This window comes from Peromyscus leucopus, chromosome 16_21, assembly GCF_004664715.2.
Source record: "Peromyscus leucopus breed LL Stock chromosome 16_21, UCI_PerLeu_2.1, whole genome shotgun sequence".
NCBI lineage: Eukaryota > Metazoa > Chordata > Mammalia > Rodentia > Cricetidae > Peromyscus > Peromyscus leucopus.
In genome coordinates, this window is record NC_051084.1 from 26,345,050 (window position 1) to 26,369,891 (window position 24,842).

Here is a 24,842-nt window from a genome sequence, read left to right on the forward strand (position 1 = left end):
CTGTGCACAGTTAAACCACGTGAGAAAGTTTTCAGATCCAAGTTGGCCAACTGCCTGCCGCTGAGTCCCACTGGACCTGCTGGATTGCTCTAGAAAACAGACCCTTCCATGCATGGGATACTGGAGGGGTACCATGTGAAATTCCTTTGTGCTGAGAAGCAGAGAAAGCCAGTACTGAGGCCTAAGACATCTTGACAGGAGTCTGGTTTCTCTCGGGGCCACTCCAGGTATCCAGTGAATTATTTTAACAAGGTTCCACATGCCTTGGGATGAATGTATCCCGAGTGCCTCCAAGTTTATGCTGGTTGCTTATCCCATTGAAGGGCTCACACCAAGTACAGGAAACACGTAAGTAAAACAAAAACAAACACAACAAAACAGGTTTGGGGACTGGGGCATGACGCAATGCTCAAGAATGCTTCTCTCCTTGCAGAGGACCTGGGTTTGGTTCTCGACATCCATATAGCTGCTTAGAACAGTCTGGAAGCCCAGTTCCAGGGGATCTGACACCCTTTTCTGACCTCTGAGTGCTTCTGCACACATGTGGTCCACCTACATACATTCAGGTGTACGCTTGCACACACACACACCCAAAACAGGTTTTCCACACCAAAGTGATTAGCTGGAACTGCAATTATGCTTTTTTTCCCTCCATAAATGATAAAAAACTAAACAGGGAAGTCATTATGAAGTTAAAGGACTCTCTCACAGCAGTGAAAAGAGGTGACTGAAACCTTCTACAGAATAAAAGGAACTCCTACTGCTACCAAATTTTCCAAAAAAAGTAGCTTTCTGGGCACTGAATTAACATAATGTCATGTATTCAGCATTTCTAGAACGATGCTGGTGGCCGAGATGGGGTAGGTCTGGGTTCTAGTCTCTGATGGGTGGAGTCTGCAGGCAGCAGGCCTGGAGGCTGTGGGCATGGGAGGGGACAGAGGAAATATATAAGGTAAGAGCAGACAGGCAGCGGGAAGCCTCCTCACAAGAACCAAGGCCCTGACATCAGTGTGCTGTCTGGGGGAGCACGGGCTGTTTTTCCATGTCAACGGGAAGAGGGTGTGGGTGACAGAACCTTAGGGCATGGCACAGAGCAATGAACCCTGAGTCCATGGGGTGCCGGGAGAGAGCAGCTTGCTTTGTTGGGAGTGAGGGGGCAGGCCACTCCAGCTCTGTCTTGGGGCAGGACAAGGCCCACTGTACACCCTGTGAGGCTGTGGGGCTGTTAAAAATGTCTCACGGGAGCAAAATAGCTCCGGTCCACACTGGGCAACTTCTGCAAAGTGGGCCACGTCACACTGTGTGTCTCAAACACAAATGTTGGAGTGCCCACAGAGCACAGAGCTGCTGAAGCAGTCGGCTCGGCTGCCGGGAATACCCCAGGGAGCGCATCCTGTGCCTCTCCTTGCAAGGTGCTTTCTCAGGAGTGGGATTCTGAAAGTCCTTCACACCAATTGCACCCATCTTTCCTTTGTTCAAAGACTTCATTCTCAACGGATGCATCTTTAAAATCACAGATGTAAACCTGAGTGCTTGGTATGTGCACGTGGATTTATTAGTTTTTATGTGTAGAACAATGTGAGGCCAAACAAACAGACGAAACAAACAAAAAAACTCCAAGGCAAAGAGACAAAAAACCCACAGCAAAAAGATTCCAGATGATGATCAATAACATCACTGGGAAAACAAAATATAACAAACAAACAAACAAATGAACAACTCAAACCAAACCTAAACAACAACATCAAAACCCCCAGGACATTTAAGGGGAGGAACCTACCTTGCCAGCTACTAAGTTGAAAAGTTCTGCCACAGAGGGGACATTAAAAACAGAGTTTGTGATGGTGCATGCAGAGATGTTAGGCTGCCTGAAGAGAAAAAGTGTCGTGACCGCTCAGGCCCAAACAAGACATTTATACCATCCGCTCTAAGGTCCGTGGATCATTTCGGAAGAGGGGGTGGAAAGAATGTAATAGAGGGGTTGATGTGGAATGGTCTGTCTGTCAAATGTGTTGCTGATTGGTCAATAAGTAAAACACTGATTGGCCAGTAGCCAGACAGGAAGTATAGGTGGGACTAACAGAGAGGAGAATTGAGAGAACAGGAAGGCGGAGGGAGACACTGCCAGCCGCCACCATGACAAGCAGCATGTGAAGATGCTCGTAAGCCACGAGCCACGTGGCAAGGTATAGATTTATAGAAATGGGTTAATTTAAGATATAAGAACAGTTAGCAAGAAGCCTGCCACGGCCATACAGTTTGTAAGCAATATAAGTCTCTGTGTTTACTTGGTTGGGTCTGAGTGGCTGTGGGACTGGCGGGTTAGAGAGATTTGTCCTGACTGTGGGCCAGGCAGGAAAACTCTAGCTACAAGGGATGAGCAAGGTGGTTCAGCTGGTAAAAGCTCTTCTTGCTTCTAAGCCTGATGACCTGAGTTCAATCTCCAGGCCTCGCATGGTGTAAGGAGAGAGAACGAACTCCCAAACCTCGAAATGCATGTGGTGACATGAATGTGCCCGCACAAGTACTTTGACGCTGAGCCTACATTAGAGTCAGATGTGGAGGGGGAGGTACCTGGGGGGGGGGTCTCACTCCTTAAATGCTGACTTATGGTAAGGTAGATGGCCCTGGCTAAACTCGGTGGGTTACAAAACCAACGAACAAGACGTGAATCTGGGAAAGAGAATTAAAAGAAGGAGGGAGGTTAACAGGGATTGGAGAATCGTAAGAGAGCCTGTGGAGTTGAGACTAATCAGAATGCGTTATGCGTACATACATTGTCAAAGAACAAACTTAATGGAAAATTACGTCCGTTCCCACACCCTTCTTTTTGAGTCTCCTCGAACAAACCAGCCTAAATTGCAGGTTCCCTGCCCCTCCCCCAATTACGGGAACTTCCCAGGAGCAAGGCAAATGCTTCCCAGCAGTTTACCCATTGTTTTAGACACACCTATAAAGGTAGCCACCCTGCCTGTCATTCCAATACTCAGGATGCTGGGGGAGGGGGAGGGGTTATAGAGTGTGACTCTGTCTCAAGAGAGAAATGGCACCGGGGTAAGATGGCCCAGTTGATCAAGGCACTTGCTGCCAAGTCCCATGCCTGGAGTTTGATGCTTTCGACCTACATAGTGGGAAGAGATAACCAAGACTAGCAAACTGTCCCCTGATCTCCACACATTTGCCCTGTTGTGTGCGCGCACACACATGACAAAATTAATTAATTAATTAGTTAATTAATACAATGTAATTTAGAAAGGAAATAAAAAAAAATCCTTAGGCTTAAGATCAGGTGGCTACCTTACACATTCCAGACAAAACTGACCTGTCTCGTGGCACCAGAGGAAAAGTGAAGCACACACTTGTGGGTGTGGCTTGTTAAGAGATTGTCCAGGGCTGGAGAACGAGGGATCTGTCAGAATGTTTTGTCTTTATCCCTAGGAGGGAGGATGTACTCTGGCACTCTGAGGTCACATGGCGTGGGATGTTAGGAAAGGACAACCAAACAGTGCTACTCCAGGCTAACTTGAGGTGACGCAGGTCTGTTTACGAGGGAGCAGGAATAGGGATCTCCCTGTGTGGGTTCAGAGGGCTGTGACGTGTTCTCAGAGAGACCGAACGGAGCGACGGTGACAAGGTGGTGCTGAATGCGGGAAGGCTTGACTGTCCCTACCCACGTTAGTGTCCTTCCAGGTTTATCTTCCTTTTACTGGGTATCTCCTTCTCTCTTTCTCTTTGAATGAAAGAAAAAAGAGACACAAATGCTTCCGTTCATTTTGGAATCACGCCCCGAGAAGGGCTTTTCAGATGCTTTTCTTTCTTTTACAAGCAACCTTTATGCTTTTGAGGCAACACCTCCTAAAAGGAAGCCAGTACTGTGGAAGGAGGTGGAAGGTTAAACTGACTCGGAACCAGAGGACCAGATGGACACTGGTGTTGCAAACGGCCCAGCTTGGCTAGCTGGGAGTTCCAGGGACGGACTTTGTGAGTGAGGAGGAGGAGGACTTGGTTATCCTTGATACCAGAAAACAATCCTGTCCATTTAATTCCTAACCGAGGCACGGCCCAGAGCCCAGCACATTGCAAGGCTGCATGGTCTGCCTGTCGGTGTTCTCCTAACCCACCGTGGAGAGGGAGAGGAAACTGGACGCAACCACAAGCTTCCCTGGCCCTGTTTTACCTGCCGTATGCGAAACGCCTGTCTTTGTGGTGATCTCCGAAAGTGTCCCAAAGCCTGAGAGAAATGCTCACTTCATCAACGACATCCCTGGACCGCTCTAGGACCTGTGGGGGGAGAGGGGGGACAGAAAAAAAGAGTGTGAGAGAGGGGGCATGGAAGGGAGGGAGTGCGATGGGGGGGCGGGGAGTGGGGGGGTGAAGGGTGAGGGGGCGGTATGTTCGAGTGTTCTGCAGGGGCATTTCTTCAGGTCTTTCCACAGTTTAGAGGACACAAGTCAACTCCTAATTCACCTTCCCCATTGTGTGACTCAGACTTCTTCGGTGTGCCATAGCCACACCCCCAAGTTTCCACTTTGTATTTTTTTAATCTGTTACTGCACAGGTCACTTCTGTTTTAGACATGCTATATAGCCACGTGCCTCCTTCATTTTTGATCAGACTAATAAACAGCAAACAGAAGTCATGGCCTAAGCATTATTTTAAAGTTTCCTTCCTTCCTTCTTTCCTTCCTTCCTTCCTTCCTTCTTTTTTCTCTTCCTCTAGCCCAAGCTAGCCTTCAATTTCTCCATTCTCCTACCTCAGCTTCTTGAACACTGGGCCACCGTGCCAGGCGAATTACTATTACATTCAGCTTTCTGTTTGTTCTTGAGGCAGGGTCTCCAGTAGTTCAGGCTGGCCCGGAACTGGCTACGTAGCTGAGGCTAAACCTATGTGCCGCCTTACCTCCTGGCAAACACGGTACTGGTCAATGGCCCACACGGTGGGCACATGGGTGGCCAGCAGCTGGTACTGCGTCAGTGTGGTGTTGCACGCCCGGGCACAGATCAGGCGAGTCTTCCCCACGGCGTTGTCGCCCACGACCACGCACTTGATGGTTTCAACGTTGGGTCTTTCGTAGTCCATGTCCGTGTCCATTTATAAGGCTCTGTAAGAAGAAGATGATGGTGGGTGCCACATTAGCGAGGCCGAGGCTTCCCACAGCAACTCCCCACAGTTTGCCTTTGTTCAGCCACGTCCTTGGAGGCGCCGGAGCACAGGCAAGGAGTTTGGAAGTGAAACTCAAGCTTTCTTTTTATATCTCACACTAGAACAGAAACACCACGCTGCTGTTATTTTGACCCTGAACAGTTTATTCCGGTGAACGTGTTATTTTCTCCTTGGTTTTCTCTAAACATAACCTGCCTACCGCAGACGGGTCCAGGCATTACTGGCACACAGTCATAGCTCCCCAGCCACACGTGTTGACCAGCTAGTGAACCTGGTCACCTATAGGCCTGGCTGAGCTTTGACACCTGACCCTTGGCTGCCCAAGAAATACTGTCATTCACCCCGCCACAGTCTTTAAGCTACGAAGTGTCTGGCATTGGAACGCCATATGCAAGTTCACAATGGCTACGGTGGCCCTTACGGTGAGAACCAAAACCTGGGCTGCAAAACTGCCTGGGTGTGAGCAAACAGGAAGCTCCAGGTTGAATTACGACATGCTAATGAAATTAACTTATGTCCATTCATCCACTATTTATAGTGACTGTATTGACACAACAAAGTATTCTCAAGAGAGCTCACCAAAGCTAGCGCTCTCTATACAGAAGCCGTTCGTCCCTCCCCCTCAGGGTTTTTTCATCAAGGAATCTGGAACATAGGGTAAAGGCAGACCCAGCCAGGAAGGCAAAGCATGTGAGACCTTCCTGAAATACCAGGGGGAGGTTAAAAGATGGTTGCAGACCCAGGGTGGTGGCTCACACTTCTAACCCTGGCTTTTGTCACACTAAGGCAGGAGGAGTGTAAGCTCTAGGCTAGCCTGGGGCACGTACCAGTGTAACACAAATCTTAAAAGGTCTTATTAATAAAAACAAGCCCGGAGCCAGATATTGGGGTGAAAGCTGAAAGATCAGAGAAGCAGAACAAGCCACGGCTAACCTCACCTCAATAACTCCTCATCAGATCCTGTTTCCATGAATCCTCAGATTGAAAGCCTCTGAGTCCTCACCCGGAATGGATCTCAGCTGAACTGCTGCTCAAAAGCCTAAAAGCTAAAAAAGCCTCTAGTTCTGGTCCTCACGCCTTATATACCTTTCTGCTTCCTGCCATCACTTCCTGGGATTATAGGTGTCTTTCCCAAGCAAGACATGAGTCCTGGAATTATAGGTGTGTGTCACCATGCCTGGCTCTGTTTCCAGTGTGGCCTTGAAGTCACAGAGATCCGCATGGATCTCTGCCTCTGGAATGCTAGGATTAAAGGTGTGTGTGCCACCATTTTCTGGCCTCTATGTCTGTCTAGTGGCTGTTCTGTTCTCTGACCCCAGATAAATTTATTAGCGAGCACAGTATATTGGGGGGACACAATATCACCACATACCCATATCATGCCTCCACCAAACAAAACACACGAACAAACCAAAAGTGCCGGGTCTCAAGAGAAGGAGAAAGAGAAGCTGCTATGGCATCCATGCTTTCCGGAGTTAGGCTCTCTATAGAACAGAAAACAATCGCCTTCCTGCGGGCAGCTTAAAGGGATGATGTCAGGTTTTGATGAGTCAGTTGTAACTGGCCCCTTGAAGAGGTCTAACCTGAGCAACGTGGTCTGATGGTCATTTTCAGAGTTGGCAATGATTTTAGGAACGTTCAGAGGAAAGAGCCTTCTACCTGACTGGGACCCAGTAGAACTGAACTCAAAGTTGATTTGAGGAGAGCCGTCCTTGGGAGGATAAAAAACAGAAGGTGGAGAGGTTCGACGGAGGGACCGCCGTCTCACAGTCGGGCCTTGCTGGGAGGTGAAGCAGTTCTGAAATGCCGTCTGTTATCCACAGTGACATTGTCCCAGGCAGTTGTGAAACCTGAGGCTTCGCAGGAAGGACTCGAGGGGCAGATGTGTGGTTTGGTTCGAGTTTGACCTGTGGTTTGTGTAGCACGAAGAGGCTGAAAATACCCAGCAGTTCCCCATCTGGCCACACTTTTTTTTTTTTTTTTTTTTTTTGAGAAAAAAAAATCTTAGTACAAAAACAAAAGTCTAATCTTGATGATCAGCCAGGTGTGGTGGCTCCTGCACCTGATCTCTTTAACATTCTGTCTTATGATTCCATGGTATTTTTATTTCCTTGAGTAACAGAGAGCGATGTGCTAGAAGCATGAGTTTGGCATTGGACGGATGATTTTTCAGTATTCCGTCTAGGGAATATCACCTACGTCTAGAGACCAAAGATAAAATTGCTAGCCAGGCAGTGGTGGCACACGACTTTAATCCCAGCACTGGGAAGGCAGAGGCAGGCGGATCTCTGTGAGTTCGAGGCCACCCTGGGCTACAGAGTGAGTTCCAGGAAAGGCTTCAAAGCTACAGAGAGAAACCCTATCTCAAAAACAAAACAACAAGCAAAAACAAACAAACAAACAAAAATTGCTAAGTGTACCCAAAGGCTAGGATCGACACGTGATCAAGAATTATGTGACCCCAGAGACCGAACAGAGGACACACAGGGAGCCTGTGTGGGTCTGACCTAGGTCTTCTGCATGTATGTTCTGGTGTGTAGCTTGGTCTTCTTGTGGGACTTCTCACAGCGGGAGCAGGGGCTGTCTCTGAGTGTTTTGCCTGCTTGAGGGGCCTTTTCCTCCTACTGGGCTGCCTGGCCTAGCCTTGATAGGAGGGTTTGTGCCTGGTCTTATTGTGTCTTGCTATGGTGATGTCTCTGGGAGGCCTGCTCTTTTCTGAAGGGAAACAGAGGAGGAGTGGACCTGGAGGAGAGGGGAGGTGGGGGGGGGAGGACTGGGAAGAGAGGAGAGAGGGGAAACGGCAGTCAGGATGTACTATATGAGAGAAGAATAAGTTGAAAAATGAATCATATGACCTGATAACCAAAGTGGTGAGGGTCAACAGTGGTGCCTCAGATGGCGTGAGTTGGAATCCTCGAGGCTCTGATCTTGTCCCCTGATACTGGGTGGGGTTTGCTTCCTGGGCCTCATTATTTTCATCTGTTAATCTTGGCAAACTCCACCTCCTACGGCCAGTGAGAGAGGTGAGCAGATGTTTAAGATCTGGGTGTAGTCTGTGACTCCATGATGAGGAAGATGGACACTTTCAGAGGACATCAAAATACAGTGAGGCAGGAAGCCAGCATCAGAGGTAAACTCACCAAGCTAATACAGACAGAGATCTCCCCAAAGGACGGATTTTATAAGAGCTAACTCAAGGATAACTCACTGGATACTGCAGAAAATCAACACAAGATGAGGAATAGCTGACCTGACCCAACGAATCGAAAGGGAATCAAAGTTACCAAATTATTTAACAACATCCTGGTGATGTTGCCAAGGGAGTGGGGTGAGCCAGGAAACTGGCTTCATTGGGGGCCCCACAACTTTGAAACTGAGGTACATTGCCTTGAATGTTCTAAGCGGTAGGACAATCTCAGTATTTGCTGGGGGATGTGATTGTTTGAAAGGCAGATGGTTTAGAAGGATGCCTGGATTTAGGGACAAGTAGGATAGGAAATTAAAAATATAGAATTGGCTTTCTTGTCTATCAGCAACCTGGCTCTGCCAGCAGACTCTGAAGAGGAGCTCCCAAGTCATGTGGATTAGTAATACCCTGGTGAAATAAAAAAAAACATGTTGCTTTTACATATGCCTTTGAGGTGGTCACAAACCCTTCATGTTTCATATTCAGGCTCTGTGGTGGTTTGAGTAGAAATGAACCACATAGACTCATGTGTGTGAATGCTTGGCCCATAGGGAGCGGCACTGTTAGGAAGTGTGGCCTTGTTAGAGTAGCTGGGGCCTTGTTGGAGGAAGTGTGTCACTGTGGAGATGGGCTTTGAGGTTTCAGGTATGCTCAAGCTAGGCCTGGTGTGACAGTCTCCTTCTGCCTATGGACTCAGATGTAGAACTCTCGGCTACTTCTCCAGCACCATGTCTGCCTGCACACTGTCATGCTTCCCACCATGATGAAAATGGACTGAACCTTGAAACTAAGCCAGCCCCAGTTAAATATTTTCCTTTATAGAACATGGTTTCTCTTCACAGCAACAGAAATCTTAAGTAAGACAAGCTCTAAACTGCAAAAGTTATTCTCATTTTTAGGACATATTTATGCCATATTCTAAAAGAAAAAAAAAACACCAATGGGGTCAAAGGTAAAAATAACATCCATAGGGATTCTAATCCCTGCAGTCTACTTAGGATCAGATCATACTGATTCCCATCAACAGGAGATCATGGATGAGGGAGAGCCACGGGAATGGGTAGGATTCACTGCTCACAGTGAACTCAGCTGCAGAGGTGGAGTTTGCAGTAAAGTACTATCGAACTGCCTCACAGCCTCAGTACTTCATTCAGAGTAAACATTTCCTTTTCTGTGTATACAATAATCAAAAAAGTATTGCAAGAATTCAAAGCTACAGCCAGAGAGGCCAAATCAGGCCTTCCCAGGATCCCAGCAAATCAGCTGTTCGCAGATCCCACATAAACAGACAGACACTCAGTCCTGGAAGCAATGGTAAGAACAAGCAATTTCATCCTTCTCTACTTGTAATGGGCTCCAGTTTATTCATGTCTACATGCTATGGTTGAGTGAGTTCTTAAGACCATCTGGGTGATTGTTGTCTGCTTTCTGATTTTTATTTACTTACAATGGGAGTGATAAATGTTATCCATTTAACAGAGCTAATACATCTCACCGTCATAAATCCTGCTCATCTGTGCGAGCGCTCTTTTGTCTTTACATAAATATCCGAGGAGACAAGAGAGCCAGAAATGGTAGCTGTAAACCAACCTGTTACTGCATTTCCTACTTCAACAAACTTGGAGGACATGGAAGCTCGGGGTTAAAATATGCCTTGAAGCCTCTACTCACCCTGTCTGGATGTCAGAAGTGGAGAATTTATTTTACGACTGGCAAGTCAACAGGCAGATTTGGTGGCTGGGGATTAAAGAGCTAGATGAGATGGCTCTGGGCCCTGCGTGTCCATTCCTCATGAGATAGACTTATATGCTGTGGTCATGGTCCTCGTGGTCTCCAGAACCACGTCATTGGTGTGGCCATCCCAGACTTTCCCTGCTGTTAACTAGCAGGATCTGGACCACAGGCCACTCCTCTCCATCTGCCACTGTCTCAGCTTTGTAGCCACAGGATTAGGCGTTCTGTGCCCCAGGCCTGTAGCTTCCTCACTTCAGTATCTATGGCACTTAAATCACACTCAAGTCATTAATTAATTCCTTTGGGTATTGCTGTCCCGAGGAACATCTTACCCCTCTAATCTCAAATGTCAGAGTGCAACACTCCACGCAACACTACTGTCTTTAGCGCCAGAGCCTCCTGATGTGAGGTAGTACAGCACTCCCCAGCAGCAGGGGCAATCCACTTCCCTTCCTCTCGAACTCGGGGGAACCTTGTGATGATGTGAGTTCAGGCTCCAGGGTTCTGCAGTCCCACAGCCATGCATTGCTGGGACACTGCCCTGAGGAGACCAGCTAAGGCTGCTGGCCCAGCTGAACAGAGAGCTCAAGAACCCAGAACCTTGGCTGTCCCCAAGGTTGTGCAGATCTCCCAGCTTCACCGACCCTCCAGTTGGAAGTACTTTTATGAATGAGCTAGGGGAGGCCAACAGGGAAAGCATCTTATTGTTCTAAAGACAGCAAGTTTTGGGGGTGGCTTGTTATGTAGCGGCGATGACCTGAAACACATCTGTTATGAAAATCTCCAGAACTCCGATGCCTACGCTAATATCACTTCTGTGACCCCACACCTGACAATAATATCTTAAGGAAGAAGGGGATTGTTCGGAATCACAGTTTGAGAGTACAGTCAGTCATGGCGGGAAAGGCGTGGCGGCAGACGCTGGAGGTGGCTGGACACGTTGCATCAGCAGTCAAAAGGAGAGAGAGAAAGAAATGAATGCTGGTTCTCAGCTCACTTTCTTCTTTCTATTCTGTTTGAGACTCCGGCCCAGAACAGTGCTGCCTACATTTTCAGGCGGGTCTTTCGACATCGACCTAATCTACACACAAGCCATGCCCAGAGGGTGGTTCTAGACCCTGTCAGGTTGACAATCAATGTAAATTGGCACACAAGCCTTCCTTGGATGCTGGGTCTTTTCCCACTCCATGTTGGCGGATCATGGCAACTTTTCTCCATGGCACCACCCTTTGCCTCTTACATGGCATTTATCATTTGCAGAGTCACAGCGCCTGAAGTCCTTTTCTTAGTCTCTCTGAATGTGATTTGTCCCATGGCATGCGACCCTTAGGAGCTACAGAAGGAAGTGAAGTGGCTAGCTCTTTGGACCATGTACTCTTGAGTGTGCTTTTTAAATGTGGGAGAAGCAAGCAGCAGCAGATCCAGGCTGGAGAGAACTATGGAGATGCTTTTCCGCTGACTTTGAAAAGGAAGGAAATGGGCCTGAGAGCCAGGAATGCAGGTGAGCTCTGGAAAGGAGAAAGGGTAAGGCGCCATTCTTTTCACCAGCCTCCGGGAGGAACAGAGCCCGCCAATGCCTTAAGCTGGAAGACCTTTGATCTCCAGCGTTGAGGGTTAGTAAATGCATGTTGCTTCATCTCACTCGGTGTTTGGTCATTTGTTCCAGCGGCAGTGGACATCAATGCTGCATGCATTAGCCTCCCAGTGGCTTCCTTCAATTCTAAGTGCGGTTTGATACCTGACTAGGCACCTTTATAGGCCTTATCCCTTCTTCTGCTCTTCCTTGACTTCTTGCTCATCTGGAAAATTCTATTTATTCCTTAAAACTGTTTTCAGATACTATTACCTCTAGAGGATTTTCCAGTTACCCTTCTTCTCCATGGACCAGTTTGCTCCGTTCCCTGACTGACAGATGCTTGGAGCAGAAGTGTCTTGAGTTTTATTTCTACTTTCTGGTAAAGCTGATACATCCCAAATGCCTATCTCATTTACTCAGTCACATTATATAGCTCTAGAGTTCAGCTGTGTGTTAATGTGCAATACACCTCTTCCATAAGCCATGCCTAACTATGCCATCTGGTCCCATATTCTTCTCTTTGTCTCTCTCTCTCTCTCTCTCTCTCTCTCTCTCTCTCTCTCTCTCTCTCTCTCTCTCAATCATGGGCAAAGCAACAGCCATGTTGGAATACGACCTCAGCTCCTCTGGTATCTTCAAGTCATTCCTCTTCTTGAGGCGGTACCTTATTCACCCCCAGCCCTTGAAATGATGGTTTCTGTAGTGTCTTGTCTGTCCCTATGAAACAGGCTCCTAAGAAAGTGTGGCTGCCTGACCTTAGAGTCTAGGCCCCATAATTCCATATTGAGGAGAAACTCAGGATGGGCTGGTTTGCTCCCAACAGGTGTGCCTCGGTGTCTGGTCACATGGTGTATTCAGAGGAGGCCTCAAGACTCCTCTGTAGCTAGAGTTTTCCTGCCTTGCCCAAAGTCAGGACAAATCTCTGTCACCCGCCAGTCCCACAGCCGCTCAGACCCAACCAAGTAAACACAGAGACTTATATTGCTTACAAACTATATGGGCATGGCAGGCTTCTTGCTAACTGTTCTTATAGCTTAAATTAATCCATTTCTATAAATCTATACCTTGCCACGTGGCTCGTGGCTTACCGGCATCTTCACGTTCTGCTTGTTCTGGTGGCGGCTGGCAGTGACTCCTTCTTCTGCCTTCCTGTTCTTTCTTTTCTCCTCTCTGCTAGTCCCACCTATACTTCCTGCCTAGCCACTGGCCAATCAGTGTTTTATTTATTGACCAATCAGAGCAACACATTTGCCACACAGAACATCCCTCATTAAGAAATTCAGATCTTAGGGAGTGTGGGGTGGAGCTATCATTGGTCAAAGACATTTCACCTTCATTAATTTGGAACAACCATTATTGGGGTGTGGTTCCTCTCCCGTCATCACTTCCCCTGTCTCTCTTGACCTTGTTATTCTGACCGAGGCCCCTGGAGCAGCCTGCTTAAGAACAGGAGTTGAGGCCCCCAGCTCCACGCACAGGTAGCTTCTAGAGCTACATTTTTTTTGTTCCCGAAGGAAAACAGTAATCCATAATGTAAGACATCATTTAGGTTGGTGATCAGCAAAAATACTGGCAGAACCAAGAACACAGTTCTGGTATTGGAGGAGTCTGCACTGAAGAAAAATTGAAAACTTTCTACTATTGCCGTGAACAAAAGGGAAGTGCCAGAAACCACGTAATAGTGACGACAGACAGGAGGTGGCCCATTTTCCTTTCTGCAGAGGGTGTCAGGCTGCGCTCTCAGCTGTGATCGGGGCAGGCAGGGACCGGTTTATACATAAGGCAAGCATCTTCACTGCAGTGGAGAATGCATTCAGGGCGGGGGAAAGGGGCAGTCAGGGGCAGGCCAGAGCTTCCAGTCAAGGCCGCTGAGACGTGATCTCTCAGATAAAGTCATCCAAGTCAGCAGAACTGTCTTTCCCATCACAACCTTTTAAGTTCGATTATGTGTTTTCATGAGAAACTTAAGTAACAGGATGCTGGACAGAGGCCCCAGGGCACCAGGAAACCCAAGGCTGCCCTTTGGAAATGAAATGGTGCTTTTTAAGACATCCAGTCATGGCCCTTCCTTGAGTCCTGTGATAACAGCAAGGCCATGTTTTCTGTTTTTTAAAAAACCCGAGGTCAGTGAGTTTTGAGTCAGCAGTGGGCATAAACTTTCTCTTCTACCTCAGCTGCACTTAAGTTGCCCTCACTGAAGAAAAAAAAACAGTTTGAAAGATGGAGCCTGAGAGATGGCTCACTGGGTAAAGGTGCCTGGCTGCCAAGCCTGATGACCTGAGCTCAATTCCTGGGACGTGTCTGATGGAAGGAGAGAACAGACTCTCAAAAACTGTCCTCTGAGCCGGGTGTTGGTGGCACACGCCTTTAATTCTAGCACTCAGGAGGCAGAGCCAGGCAGAGCTCTGTGAGTTCGAGGCCAGCCTGGGCTACAGAGTGAGTTCTAGGAAAGGAGCAAAGCTACACAGAGAAATCCTGTCTTGAAAAAAAAAATAAAATAAAATAAAAATAACAAAACCAAAAAAACTGTCCTCTGACTGTCACAACTGGGCCATGGCATGTACATGTGTAAGTCTTTCTGTTTCTCTCTCTCTCTCTTATACACACACTAAATAAAAGTAATAAAAATGAAAAAAAAAAACCCTTAAAAGATATCTACAAATTCTGGACTTGGTAATGCACACTTGTAAATTCTACCACTTGGGAAGCCGGAGGCAGGAGGATCTCAGCTTTGAGATCAGCCAAGGCTACACAGGGAGACCCTGCCCTACCCACCAAGCGTGAACCTCCAGACTAGATCTAACCACCCCAACTAGGCTGTGTTCCATTCTAGACAGGCTGGCCTACTTTCTCCTACAAGTAGGCCATATAACGCTTCCTTGGATGGCTTTGTTTACACCACAGCTCATCCTCACCCACTGACTCAAACTGTTTTTTCCTTCTGGGCCAACTACAGAAATGTATGCAGGCCTGGGGATATATAGGAGTGACTGGGTCAAGGGTACGGGTTGCTATCCTGGACTTCCGAGTCAAGTGCATACGATGTGCTGAGTTCCTCGAAGACCATGAAAGACTACGTGCGCGCGTGCGTGCGTGCGTGCGTGCGTGAGAGAGAGAGAGAGAGAGAGAGAGAGAGAGAGAGAGAGAGAGAGAGAGAGAGAGAGAGGAGAGAGAGAGAGAAGGTTGGGGAGGCTCTTGAGTTTAGGCCTGCAGACCAATGAACATTTTCTCACTGTCTGGAGCTGAGAGGCTCCCAGTCGCAAGGTAGAGATGTCAGGTGGTCTCTGCAGATGGAACCAGGAGAAGACAGAGTGATGATGGGCAGGCATGGACCAGGTCATCCCTTTACTCCACAGCTCATGGGAGTTTGGAGTTACAGTCTGGACTTTGGAGTGACTCCAAATGCTGTGTGTGAGAATGGCAGTCCCACCGAAGAGCGGCAGGTTCTCACGGGCTTTCAAGAGGTGCCACGAGAATGGCAAGGCTGCCACAAGAATGGAGAGAAGAAAGGGCAAGTGGACCATGATAAAGGGATTGTCTCTCTGACTAGGGTGGGATCCACGGAGGTAGTCAAGTAGGTGGGCCCTGGATGCATCTTGGAAGATCACCCATGAATTTAAAGGCCTTTCCTTGTACACTGCCTCCTGGGGTGTTTGTCATATCCCAATTTGTAAGACAGATGATTACATTTCTATGTGTTCTGCTTATACCCCACCAGGATCATACATTCATTCTTCTTATTATTTTGAGATAGGATCTCAAGTTGGCCTCCACCTCGTTATGTAGCCAAGGGTGACCTTGAACTTCTGAACCTCCTGCCTCTACCTCCCCAGTGCCCGATTTCTGTGGTGCTGGGGATTGAAGGGGATTGAACCCAGGGCTTTATGCACATTGTGCAAGCACGCTGCTGAGTCGTATTTCTAGCTCTAGACTACACATTTTTGCTGTCAGAAGGTTTTTCTTTTACTCTTTAAATATTTTCCCAGTACCTTGCCCACATGCACCTTTCAGTAAGTGTCGAGTCGGGCACAGACGTTCAGCCCCTCTACTCTCCCTAGGAAACCTTGTACCTGGGGTTGGCAGAGAACTCACATGCAGCTGCCTCTGCTGACTGATTATTAGGCCCAGTGGCCTTGAGGGTAGCAAGTGGCTAGGACTGTGGTGGGTGAGAGGGACGCTTTAAGGGACATCTATTGTGGCCCATCATGAGAGCAGCACTTGGCAGGTGGCATCACACCCACTACTGCCCCTTGGCAAGAAGGGCACCCATTACCATGGGAACTGTTGGAAGGCCTTGCTGGCAGGTCAGAGGTTGCAACCTATCGTGGCCTGGCAGATTTTTCCAGAAGTTCGAAGGCATGGAGACGCCCTCCCTCCCCAGAGAAACTTCCTGTTCTCTACCTGCTCTTATCTGGAGAATGTCCCTGGGCCCGGAGGACTGACCTTATCTGAAAGCTGTCTCTAAGCCAGATGCCTGATATATCTTTAGCTCGACCCTTGGCACAGATTCCTGCCAGAAGCCTCCCCTACTGCACATACGATGATAACTAAGACTTGTGCTGGGAGCCTTGTGATAGGAGCACGCCACTTGATGCAAATTAAGGTTTGTCCCCAGGCTCCCCAATGCTGTATATTCCTTATACTCTGCGATAGAGCTGAGCTGATTCACTGAAGTCTGTCTCCTGGAGGTCTGTCTCCGTCAAACCCACAGCCGTCCGAATCCTGTTCCCCACCTCTGTTCCCTCCACCCTCCTGGACCAATGCAGCCAATGATCTGGAGGAAGAAGCCGGGCCACAGGGAACCATGAGGATCAAGATCAGGTCCCTTCACAGAATGGGAAGTCGAGGTACAAAAAAGTACCAACAAATACAGGCAAGGGGCACTAAGGGCATTATTTGGTTGGGAACAATAAAAGAACTTGGTGATTATTGTGCCCCAACACCTACCACCCATTTATAAACTTTAATAATATTTACATAGAGAGCTACAGTGAAGTTCCCATTTCCTTTCAGGCATTAGCACCCAATCCAAAGGGTTTTCAAACCCTTCTTGTGAGTCTGGTGGACCTGGCTAGAAAGGAGAAAGAAGAGGCATAGGCACCTTATGAGATATGGAGAAGAACCGGTGACAGATAGGGAAGCTAGGCCATAAAGTGCAGTTAGCTGGCTTCAACAACAGTATCAGAAAGGAGGGTGAGGAGTAGCTGTCCGCCAGAAGCTGAAGGACGCCTGACAAATCTCCTCCAGGGAGCCAAGCAAGAAATGTGCTCGTGGCCCGTGGCCTGTGGCCTGTGGCCTGCCCATTTTCAAAGGGAAGGAACTGGTCCCAGCAGCAAGCAGCATGTTCTTCATCACACATAAATAACCATGGTGGAATCACGAGGGTTGGGATGACTACGACCATGGCTGGAAAAACAGATTGCGGGGACATTAGAGGGCCTCTGAGAGATGGACATGTTGCCCTCAGCATGGAGCAGCCCCGTGGCCTCTTACTGAAGATGGCCAGATAGAGAGATCTGAGCATGGCAGGGGGATTCCTGTACTATCCTAGTGTCCCTCTACTTGCCTGCTTGTCCAGGCCTTTCTATCCAGATGCTGTGAGGGGAGCCGCTGTGAGGCCAGGGTAAGGAGGGGTGGAGGGAGGGGCGCCTTCCAAGTGTGAACAAGCTGCCACACTGCTCACTCGTGTTCTTATCTCACTTCTAGAGTCTCTCTCCATCTGTAACATATTCATGAACTTCTGTCTTCGCTGGAACTGGATGGCTGCTGGGGACTGACAGAGCTAAGGATAACCAGGGGGACTTAGCATATACTTCAATCCTTCAATCCTCAACCATTAGGATTCCTTTCTTCTTTCTTTCTTTCTTTCTTTCTTTCTTTCTTTCTTTCTTTCTTTCTTTCTTTCTTTCTTTCTTTCTTTCTTTCTTCCTTTCTTCCTTCCTTCCTTCCTTCCTTCCTTCCTTCCTTCCTTCCTTCCTTTCTTTCTTTCTCTCTCTCTTTCTTTCTCTCTCTCTCTCTTTCTTCCTTCCTCCCTCCCTCCCTCTCTCTCTCTCTCTCTCTCTTCCTTCCTTCCTATCTCTCTCCCTCTCTTTCTCTCTCTCTCTCTCTCTCCCTCCCTCCCCCTCTCTCTCTTCTTCCTTCTGTCTTTTTTTTTTAATGGATGGAGGAAGACCTATGAGAACTGTTACAAACCCTGGATAGTCTATGAGGAATAACAGAAGAAAAGAAAATTAAAGATGTGACCAATACCAATGAAGCTCAACTATGTAGGCAAACAGCAAATGAGGTCATGCAGCTGATGAAACAAGAGAAGTAAAGGCAGCCTGTGAATGACATAAGGGGCTCCGTGTCAAAAACAAAACAAAACTTGGGTGGCAATAAGTGGCAGACGTGGGAACGTGGCAGGACATGTGAGGGGCAGGCCGAACACCAGAAGTCCTTCTGCTCAAAGAACTGAAGGCCGAGATGGGGTGGCAGACAACCAAAAGGCTGGATGTCAAAACACATCTCCCAGGTAGTGTTTGTTCCGAAGAATTGAGGGAGCAAAGAACAACTTGATAGACCAGAGGAGAGGGGGCGAGGCCAGGTAAGCAGGCAGGGTCATGAACAGCAAGTCCCAGTGCTGAGAGGTAGATGAAGGGGTTTCAGGCCAGCCTGGGATATGTTAGGAGACAGGAAAACCAACCAGACAGCCAAATCAATCTGAATCAGGCAACGACATTGTGTATGTACAAAACTTATCTCTTGGAAAGCAAAAAAAAAGGGCGATTCCTAACAGAAACATCAAAGCGATAACAAATCTTAATAAATCAAAGGGCACATGGTACACAGGAAGAAAACGGTGAGTTCAAGGGAAAGCTCGCAGGAGTAATTGAAGCCTGTGGGCTGAAAAATCAAAGCCAATCAATGTCAGAGGAAGAGTGAAAATGAACGAGCATCAGGCGTGGGGCTTGAGTGACAAGCAGCAGAGTCGACAGGCTTCCTGGGTGTTTTCAAATCTAAAGGAGCCAGCGAACCTCCCTTCAAGTGTGTTTAGCACGCGTGAGATCATGAAGATTGACCCCCCCCCCCCACAGACACACACAAAGTACAAATTCTATGGACCAAATATTTCGACCACAAAGAAATTAATGACTCAAAAGGGAAAGTTTTATAACCACGGCCACCTGAACTCTTATGACATGAAGGGACTGCTTCCCGAAACATCCAGCTGAGGAAATAGCTCCATAAATGTCCAACACTTTTAGACGACATATCTATTGTGTGTTTATTAAGAATAGCAGAAGTCAGGGTCTGAGGAATTGGCTTTCTTGGTGAGAGTTTGCTGCATAGACAGGAAGATCCGTGTTCGATCCCTGGCACCCACCAAAACTCTGGGCTCAGCAGTGAGTGCCTATAATTCCAGCACCAGGAAAGTGGAGGCAGAAGGAACTCTGGGGCTTCCCTGGCCAGACATGCTAGCAGAATCTGTAAGTTCTACATTCAGTCTGGTGAGACCCTGAGTAATGTGATGGAGGAAGCCAACTGTTGTCAACTTCTAGGTTCCACACATGTATATACACATATGTACACTACAACACACACACACACACACACACACACACACACACACACACACACACACCCCAAAGCAACCAAAATTGATAGCAAGAGGGGAGAGAATTAACAAAAAAGCTTGTTGTGTGATCTTGGGGATTTTCCTTCCTTCCTTCCTTCCTCCCTTCCCTTCCTTTCCTTCCTTTCCTTCCTTCTCTATTCCCTCCCTCCTTCCTTCCCTCTCTTCCTTCCCTCCTTCTTCTTCTCCTTGCCATCACTTCCTTCTTTTGAGACATGTCTCACTGTGTAACTCTGGCTGGCCTGGAACTCACAGCAATCCACCTGTCTTTGCCTTTGTCCCCCAACTGCTGGAATTAAAGGCATGTACCACCACAGAAGGTATGGGCATATTCCTTAAACCAAGCCTTCATTTTCTCTATAAATTGGGGATAGCCCCACTCAAGAGGTTGTATAGTGCTATTTGCTCCGTCCATGACCTTGGGCTATATGGCCCAAAAGAGGTGGTGCTTCTTGCCTTCATACATGACTCTTAAAAGAAAAAGGATAGGGGTCAGGTTCTTCTTCTTGGTGTGATCAGACATTGAATGGCCAGGTGCATTCATTCCCAGACAGAACAGAGGAGGACTCTAGCTGTTTTGTATTCATGAGTGTATTTCCCCAGTTTATATCTTAATAAATCCTAGTTACCCATTAAATAGACTCACATGGATTGGTCATAACAAGTGGTGCCCAACATGGGGCAAGAGTTTCCACCTAAAACCTGAGAGAACTTAAGAAGAGATTCTAGAACTGAGCTAAGAGTCACTGAACATGGAAATTACACAGAGAGTCTAGATACTGCATATTATTGTGTTGTCTTTGGGATTTTTAACTGCAGAGAGACATTTAACTGTAGGGGCTACTAAGATAAACCAATATGTATATTTTAAAGGTATCTTGACTTCAACTTTTGGGTCTAAGGATATGTTGCTTTGGAAAAGAGGTCCTGCTTTTGTTTCCAAAGAAGATGAGAACCTGTGGATTGCTTCCAGGTTAATATGATTTGATCAAACAAGACTCCCTAAAAAATCTCCAGTGGGAACAGATGGCCCAGATGATTCAATGTTCCAGAGTGCCCCTGTTGCAATTTCCTCTGAGTTCTGTATCCAGAAAGGCTTCAAGGCTGCTGGCTGAGATGATCTAGCCTCACAGACTGCTCCAGTCAGGTCTTGACCATAATCCTAAATTTTCCCAAAGATAAATTATGGATATTTGTTATTTGTTTTGGTGGGTTGGTTACAAGTTATTATGGATAATGGTCAGAAAAGAAAGCTGAACAAAGGAGATTAGATTCATGGATCTCATTCTAAAAAGAAAAGGGGATATAGAAATGATAGGATAAAACTATAGGTTATTGAATCTACTTTAATCCAAAAAACAATTATTAATCTTACCTATTTTACATTAGTATGGATTTTGGTTTATTAATACAAATTTAAAGTTAATTTTGTTATACTATATATATTTCTAGTCTTGTTTAAGGTATTATGTTTATGCAATTCATTTAAAATTGTAATATGTAATTAAGAAATACAGATTAATAGTCATATATGATAATTAAATTTATAGTCATGTTAGTTAAGTTTTCTAGGTATACATAGATATAGATAGGTAATCTTCAAATACTTCAAAGGCCTACAGAATATGGCATTTAAAATGTTTTAAGAACAGGCTTTTCTGGACAGTGAGACATGTCTGCTCCTGGCAGCACCAATCTATTTTAGAGAAGATGATGGGCATTGAAGAAACTCCATATGGAGTTGGCTTTCTTTGTGACAAAAGTTAGCCATTCGGGTAAGAAACTGCTCTTGCCTGGGTTGCTTGTATGCAGTGTAAACTGGACATACAGGACCCATAGGAAAGTGACCACCAAACTTTGCCAAAATAAGGCAAGATGGTCCTTCAGTTTTCTGCTTCACAGAAGAAACTGCCACACATTCTGCAGGATACAGAGAGAATTGACTGATGAACTTTGCCAACAGGCTAGACAATCCCTCAAATTTCCTGCTTCACTGAAAAATATGCCAAAGACTCTAGGCCTGTAGACTGAAGATGGATGCCCCAATGTTGCATAGGAACTTTGGGTGACTGTCCAGGCAACCACATGTCTGTCATTTCTAGAATTTTAGAAGTGGCTTACAATGCACTTTCTGTTTACTCAGATAATATTATATCCTTCTGGGGTCTTTGATGGAACTGAAGACTAGGTAGTTATAGTTTTCCTTGGTTACAATAAAAGATAAATTATATATGAAACTTTAGACTCACAAAGATAGGACAGATGATAGGGTATTTAACTTTGCCAAATACAAATAGACTAGATATTGTAACTGTAATTCTTGCTTGATAACTGTTTTGTTGTATGTAATTTTACTATGTTAAAGTTAAAACCTTCCATTTTGATTAGACAGAAAAGGGAAAGTGCTGTGGGATGTCTTTCTGAATGTTGTGAATGTGTGTTACTCCCATTAGTTAACAAATAAAGCTGCAGTGGCCTATGGCAGGGCAGGGATGGAGCCAGGTGGGAAATCTGAGAGAGAGAGAGAGAGAGAGAGAGAGAGAGAGAGAGAGAGAGAGAGAGAGAGAAGAAAGACAGAGTCAGAGGAGCTGCTGCCAGGAGAACAGGTAATGCCACGAAGCCAGGTGGCAAAACATAGTGGACATGGGTTGAGTTAAGCTGTAAGAGCTAGCTAGCAAGAAGTCTGAGCCATAGGCCACACAGTTTGTAATTAAAATAAGCCTCTGAGTGATTGTTTTAAAAAAGCAGCTGCAGGACTGTGGGTGGGAGAGATTTGTCCAGACCGTAGGCCCCGGGCGGCACCGAGAGACTTCCCCCTACAGGGTTGTTTGAAGATTAGATTAGATCATGCTTGTGAAGTATTTGAATCGCTTCTGTATGCCTCATACTCGGGAAGCCTGATCTCAGGCTGTTGATAAAAGTTGTGTTTCTGCAAGTATAAAGGAAAAGCAAATATTCAAAGGAACTAAAGCAAAAATAGTAGGGCAGGGGAACATAGTAGGGTCATGACTGGAAGCAGAGCTGAGAGCTCTCTCCAATGCCCAAGGTGGCATAGTCTAAAAGCAGGGACCTCATCCTTCCCTTGTATGGAGCCCTGTCTCAGGGATGGGGCATGCCCACCACCACGGGCAAGGGATTCTAGAGAAGAGTGCTCTGCAGAATGTGAGAGCCTCACAGCACAACTCGGAAAACAATCTCCTCAGAGTGCTTGTCCCTCGGGCTCCCTCTTGCCTGGCACCCACCAGAGTGTCTCTCTGCCCACCAGGCCCTCTGTCTTTCTCCGGGACATACTTCCTTTCCTCCTGCAGGAGTAGCCATCGCAGCCTGCCTGCTTCCTGCCCTTCCCATCCATTATGTAAGACCTATTGCCACCTTAATGGACCTTCCTTGGGCTCCGGCCTTGTTAGTGAGTGGCCATACTCACGCATGACTACTTAAAGTGTAGTCATGTAGACATGATGTCCCTGTCATCTTGGGAAACAGCATCAATCTCTTCAATTGACACAATAATGCAGAGAATATACTGGAAGGGAAAGAATGAGCAGAGAGCAGTAGCTGCTGTTGGATATGGAACAGCAAGGGTTCATTCCTATCGTTTCTTTCCATGTGCACGTGTGTGGGTACACGTGTGTGTGGATGCACATGGTGTGCGTGCGTGCGTGCGTGTGCGTGTGCGTGTGTGTGTGTGTGTGTGTGTGTGTGTGTGTGTGTGCGTGTGTGTGGTGGTGGTGGTGGTGGGGGCAGTCAGAGGTTGACATCTGCTGTCTTTTGTGATCGCTCTCTATTTTATTTATCCGGGCAAGGTCTCTTGATGAACCTGGAGTTCACCAATTTGTCTAGGCCAGCTTGTCCCAAGGGATCCATCCCTGTCTCTGTCTGCCAAGGGCCGGGGTCACAGGTGGGTCACCAGGCCTGCCTGGCTTTTAATATGGGTTCTGGAGATTTCAGCTCCTGTCCTCACATTCGTGTGCAAGCACCTTACTCAGCAAGCCATCTCCTAGTCCCCCGTTCCCGACATTTTTCTACCTTTTGTTTGTTTGTTTCTACATCTTCAACAGTGTATTTAGGTGACCTTTAAAAAAACACTGGGACCAAATTCACATACTGTAAATCTTACTCCTTTAAAAATGTATAATTTGCTAGGTGGCGGCGGCGGCGGTGGCGGTGGGTGGTGCATGCCTTTAATCCCAGCAACACCTTCAAACCAACCACCGGGAGGCAGAGCCAGGCAGATCTCTGTGAGTTCGAGACCAGCCTGGTTTACAGAATGAGTTCCAGGACAGGCATCAAAACTACACACAGAGAAACCCTGTCTCGAAAAAAAACAAAAAACAAAAAACAAAAAAAAAACTCCCAAAAAATTAATGGTTTATTTATTTATTTGTTTGTTTGTTTATTTAATATTCCCAGTTAGACAATGACCGTCATATGCAGCGACAGCCCATCATCCCCTAAAGAAGCCCTAGCATCATGTCAGTTCATCCCAGCTGTCACTTGCCCGGCTCTGACCACCACTAATCCTTCTGTTGGTGAATTTGCCTGCTCGTGACATTTCTCATGAATGGAGTCATGCAGTCTCGGGTCTTCTCTATTTGTCTCCCTCCCCTCAGCAAATGTTTTCAAGTTAATCCATGTGGTAGCTGGCATCAGTATGTCAGTACTTCATTCTTCCATGGCAGGACAGTAGCACTCTTTACAAAGTACTGCTTTTATTTATTTTGAGTGTTTTCGAAACAGGGTCTTATTAGGTAGCCCCAGCTCTCCTGGAGCTCACTGTGTAGACTAAGATGGCCTTGAACTCCCAGAGACCCACCTCCATCTGCTGCCACCAGTGCTGGCATTAAAGGTGTGCGCCACTGTGTTCGGTATGCATTACTTGTATAAAGGAAAGTATTTCAGGTTTTAAAAATCTAAGGACTGTATAATGTAACCACATATTGCTAATTATACTTAGTGTGCCAGTGATAAAACTATTACTATTATGAGTGGTGTGTGTGTGTGTGTGTGTGTGTGTGTGTGTGTGTGTATGTGTGTGTGTGTTCTGCTCTATTATTCTCTTATTTCCTTTAGACAGGGTCTCACTGAACCTGAGGATAGGCTGATGGCCGGCAAGCCCAGTGAGTCTCCTGTTTTCATGGCCATAGCACTGGAGTTACAGGCACAAAGGGCCATGCCCAGCTTCACGTGGGGGACCTGGGATACGAACTCAGGTCCTCATGTGTGGATAGCAAATGCTTTCTCCCACCAAGCTGTTGCTCCAGCCCCTAAAAATATTGTTATTGTTTTAATGTTTAATTTTAATTTTTCTGTGTATGGGTGTCTTGCCTGTGTGTGCCTGGTCTTTCAGAGGCTGGAAGAGGGTGTCAGGGCTCCTGGAGCAGGAGTTACAGACAGTTGTAAGCTGCCATATGGGTGCTGGGAATTGAACCCAGGTCCCCTGCAAGAGCAAGGGTAGCAAGCACTCCTAACCTCTGAGCCATCTCTCCAGACCCCTAAAAATGATTTTTGAAGATGCTTAAACTGCTTAAAAAGACATGTTTGCAAAGTGCGGCCAGCATGTTTTTTTT

General features: G+C 46.8%; 1 protein-coding gene across 7 annotated transcripts in view; it reads right to left on the reverse strand.

The window, feature by feature from the left end:
• Rhobtb1 (Rho related BTB domain containing 1) overlaps positions 1 to 24,842 on the reverse strand; it is a 128,879-nt gene that overhangs the window by 41,230 nt on the left and 62,807 nt on the right. For 6 of the 7 annotated variants that reach the window (XM_037200053.1, XM_037200054.1, XM_037200055.1 and 3 more), the window contains 2 exons: positions 4,900 to 5,101; positions 4,178 to 4,281 (listed from right to left, as the gene is read on the reverse strand). In XM_037200053.1, coding sequence (XP_037055948.1) covers positions 4,178 to 4,281; positions 4,900 to 5,091 — 296 coding nt within the window. In that variant the 5' untranslated portion in view covers positions 5,092 to 5,101. Of the gene's footprint in view, positions 1 to 4,177; positions 4,282 to 4,899; positions 5,102 to 24,842 lie in introns of those variants that run through there. The other variant, XM_028877236.2, reaches the window with a different exon arrangement.